Source organism: Charadrius vociferus, unplaced genomic scaffold (genome assembly GCF_000708025.1).
Source record: "Charadrius vociferus isolate BGI_N301 unplaced genomic scaffold, ASM70802v2 scaffold3174, whole genome shotgun sequence".
Taxonomy (NCBI): Eukaryota; Metazoa; Chordata; class Aves; order Charadriiformes; family Charadriidae; genus Charadrius; species Charadrius vociferus.
Window position 1 is genome coordinate 1 of NW_009648004.1, and position 3,615 is coordinate 3,615.

The following is a 3,615-nucleotide window of genomic DNA, read 5'->3' on the forward strand; positions in this document are numbered from 1 at the left end:
GGGACCCCGGGGTGACAGGGACTGGGGTGACAGGGACTCCGGGGTGCAGGTTATGGGGTGGCTGGGACCCCGGGGTGACGGGTATGGGGTGGCCGGGAGTGGGGTTGGCAAGATCCTGGGGTGCAGGACAGGGGGTGACAGGGACCCCGGGGTGGCCGGGACCCCGGGGTGACAGGGACTGGGGGGACAGGGACTCCGGGGTGCAGGTTATGGGGTGGCTGGGACCCCGGGGTGACGTGTATGGGGTGGCCGGGAGTGGGGTTGGCAAGATCCTGGGGTGCAGGACAGGGGGTGACAGGGACCCCGGGGTGGCCGGGACCCCGGGGTGACAGGGACTGGGGGGACAGGGACTCCGGGGTGCAGGTTATGGGGTGGCTGGGACCCCGGGGTGACGTGTATGGGGTGGCCGGGAGTGGGGTTGGCAAGATCCTGGGGTGCAGGACAGGGGGTGACAGGGACCCCGGGGTGGCCGGGACCCCGGGGTGACAGGGACTGGGGGGACAGGGACTCCGGGGTGCAGGTTATGGGGTGGCTGGGACCCCGGGGTGACGTGTATGGGGTGGCCGGGAGTGGGGTTGGCAAGATCCTGGGGTGCAGGACAGGGGGTGACAGGGACCCCGGGGTGGCCGGGACCCCGGGGTGACAGGGACTGGGGGGACAGGGACTCCGGGGTGCAGGTTATGGGGTGGCTGGGACCCCGGGGTGACGTGTATGGGGTGGCCGGGAGTGGGGTTGGCAAGATCCTGGGGTGCAGGACAGGGGGTGACAGGGACCCCGGGGTGGCCGGGACCCCGGGGTGACAGGGACTGGGGGGACAGGGACTCCGGGGTGCAGGTTATGGGGTGGCTGGGACCCCGGGGTGACGTGTATGGGGTGGCCGGGAGTGGGGTTGGCAAGATCCTGGGGTGCAGGACAGGGGGTGACAGGGACCCCGGGGTGGCCGGGACCCCGGGGTGACAGGGACTGGGGGGACAGGGACTCCGGGGTGCAGGTTATGGGGTGGCTGGGACCCCGGGGTGACGTGTATGGGGTGGCCGGGAGTGGGGTTGGCAAGATCCTGGGGTGCAGGACAGGGGGTGACAGGGACCCCGGGGTGGCCGGGACCCCGGGGTGACAGGGACTGGGGGGACAGGGACTCCGGGGTGCAGGTTATGGGGTGGCTGGGACCCCGGGGTGACGTGTATGGGGTGGCCGGGAGTGGGGTTGGCAAGATCCTGGGGTGCAGGACAGGGGGTGACAGGGACCCCGGGGTGGCCGGGACCCCGGGGTGACAGGGACTGGGGGGACAGGGACTCCGGGGTGCAGGTTATGGGGTGGCTGGGACCCCGGGGTGACGTGTATGGGGTGGCCGGGAGTGGGGTTGGCAAGATCCTGGGGTGCAGGACAGGGGGTGACAGGGACCCCGGGGTGGCCGGGACCCCGGGGTGACAGGGACTGGGGGGACAGGGACTCCGGGGTGCAGGTTATGGGGTGGCTGGGACCCCGGGGTGACGTGTATGGGGTGGCCGGGAGTGGGGTTGGCAAGATCCTGGGGTGCAGGACAGGGGGTGACAGGGACCCCGGGGTGGCCGGGACCCCGGGGTGACAGGGACTGGGGGGACAGGGACTCCGGGGTGCAGGTTATGGGGTGGCTGGGACCCCGGGGTGACGTGTATGGGGTGGCCGGGAGTGGGGTTGGCAAGATCCTGGGGTGCAGGACAGGGGGTGACAGGGACCCCGGGGTGGCCGGGACCCCGGGGTGACAGGGACTGGGGGGACAGGGACTCCGGGGTGCAGGTTATGGGGTGGCTGGGACCCCGGGGTGACGTGTATGGGGTGGCCGGGAGTGGGGTTGGCAAGATCCTGGGGTGCAGGACAGGGGGTGACAGGGACCCCGGGGTGGCCGGGACCCCGGGGTGACAGGGACTGGGGGGACAGGGACTCCGGGGTGCAGGTTATGGGGTGGCTGGGACCCCGGGGTGACGTGTATGGGGTGGCCGGGAGTGGGGTTGGCAAGATCCTGGGGTGCAGGACAGGGGGTGACAGGGACCCCGGGGTGGCCGGGACCCCGGGGTGACAGGGACTGGGGGGACAGGGACTCCGGGGTGCAGGTTATGGGGTGGCTGGGACCCCGGGGTGACGTGTATGGGGTGGCCGGGAGTGGGGTTGGCAAGATCCTGGGGTGCAGGACAGGGGGTGACAGGGACCCCGGGGTGGCCGGGACCCCGGGGTGACAGGGACTGGGGGGACAGGGACTCCGGGGTGCAGGTTATGGGGTGGCTGGGACCCCGGGGTGACGTGTATGGGGTGGCCGGGAGTGGGGTTGGCAAGATCCTGGGGTGCAGGACAGGGGGTGACAGGGACCCCGGGGTGGCCGGGACCCCGGGGTGACAGGGACTGGGGGGACAGGGACTCCGGGGTGCAGGTTATGGGGTGGCTGGGACCCCGGGGTGACGTGTATGGGGTGGCCGGGAGTGGGGTTGGCAAGATCCTGGGGTGCAGGACAGGGGGTGACAGGGACCCCGGGGTGGCCGGGACCCCGGGGTGACAGGGACTGGGGGGACAGGGACTCCGGGGTGCAGGTTATGGGGTGGCTGGGACCCCGGGGTGACGTGTATGGGGTGGCCGGGAGTGGGGTTGGCAAGATCCTGGGGTGCAGGACAGGGGGTGACAGGGACCCCGGGGTGGCCGGGACCCCGGGGTGACAGGGACTGGGGGGACAGGGACTCCGGGGTGCAGGTTATGGGGTGGCTGGGACCCCGGGGTGACGTGTATGGGGTGGCCGGGAGTGGGGTTGGCAAGATCCTGGGGTGCAGGACAGGGGGTGACAGGGACCCCGGGGTGGCCGGGACCCCACGGTGACAGGGACCCCGGGGTGCAAGTGATGGGGTGACAGGGACCAAGGGACACAGGGTGGCCGGGACCCCAAGACACGGGGTGATAGGGATGCCGAGGTGATGGGTACGGGGTGACTGGGAACAGGGTGGCCAAGGACCCCGGGGTGCAGGACAGGGGGTGGCCGTGACCGGGTGATGGGTACGGGGTGACGGGTACGGGGTGGCCGGGAGCAGGGTTGCCAAGATCCTGGGGTGCAGGACAAGGGGTGGCCGGGAAGGGGGTGGCCAGCACCCCAGGGTGCAGGACAGGGGGTGGCAGGGACCCCGGGGTGGCCGGGACCCCGGGGTGACAGGGACTGGGGTGACAGGGACTCCGGGGTGCAGGTTATGGGGTGGCTGGGACCCCGGGGTGACGGGTATGGGGTGGCCGGGAGTGGGGTTGGCAAGATCCTGGGGTGCAGGACAGGGGGTGACAGGGACCCCGGGGTGGCCGGGACCCCACGGTGACAGGGACCCCGGGGTGCAAGTGATGGGGTGACAGGGACCAAGGGACACAGGGTGGCCGGGACCCCAAGACACGGGGTGATAGGGATGCCGAGGTGATGGGTACGGGGTGACTGGGAACAGGGTGGCCAAGGACCCCGGGGTGCAGGACAGGGGGTGGCCGTGACCGGGTGATGGGTACGGGGTGACGGGTACGGGGTGGCCGGGAGCAGGGTTGCCAAGATCCTGGGGTGCAGGACAAGGGGTGGCCGGGAAGGGGGTGGCCAGCACCCCAGGGGGCAGGACAGGGGGGGGC

The 3,615-nt window shown here is 71.8% G+C and overlaps 2 protein-coding genes across 2 annotated transcripts; both read left to right on the top strand.

Moving 5' to 3' along the window:
* The first annotated feature begins 83 nt into the window (after positions 1-83).
* Positions 84-329, top strand: LOC104285111 (collagen alpha-1(VIII) chain-like). The gene has a single exon (XM_009883510.1). The coding sequence runs from the start codon at positions 84-86 to the stop codon at positions 327-329; it is 246 nt and encodes an 81-aa protein (XP_009881812.1).
* Positions 330-711: 382 nt separating this feature from the next.
* LOC104285112 (collagen alpha-1(VIII) chain-like) lies at positions 712-1,114 on the top strand. The gene is made up of 2 exons (XM_009883512.1): positions 712-796; positions 912-1,114. Exons 1-2 carry the CDS (start codon positions 712-714, stop codon positions 1,112-1,114), a joined length of 288 nt encoding a protein of 95 aa, XP_009881814.1.
* Positions 1,115-3,615: the final 2,501 nt, after the last annotated feature.

What these genes read in the sequence shown, in the direction of transcription:
- LOC104285111 (XM_009883510.1), top strand. Translation starts at nt 84, where the DNA reads ATGGGGTGGCCGGGAGTGGGGTTGGCAAGATCCTGGGGTGCAGGACAG.
- LOC104285112 (XM_009883512.1), top strand. Translation starts at nt 712, where the DNA reads ATGGGGTGGCCGGGAGTGGGGTTGGCAAGATCCTGGGGTGCAGGACAG. An exon ending in GGGGTGGCCGGGACCCCGGG is followed by an intron (nt 797 to 911) that starts GTGACAGGGACT and finishes CCTGGGGTGCAG; the next exon opens with GACAGGGGGTGACAGGGACC.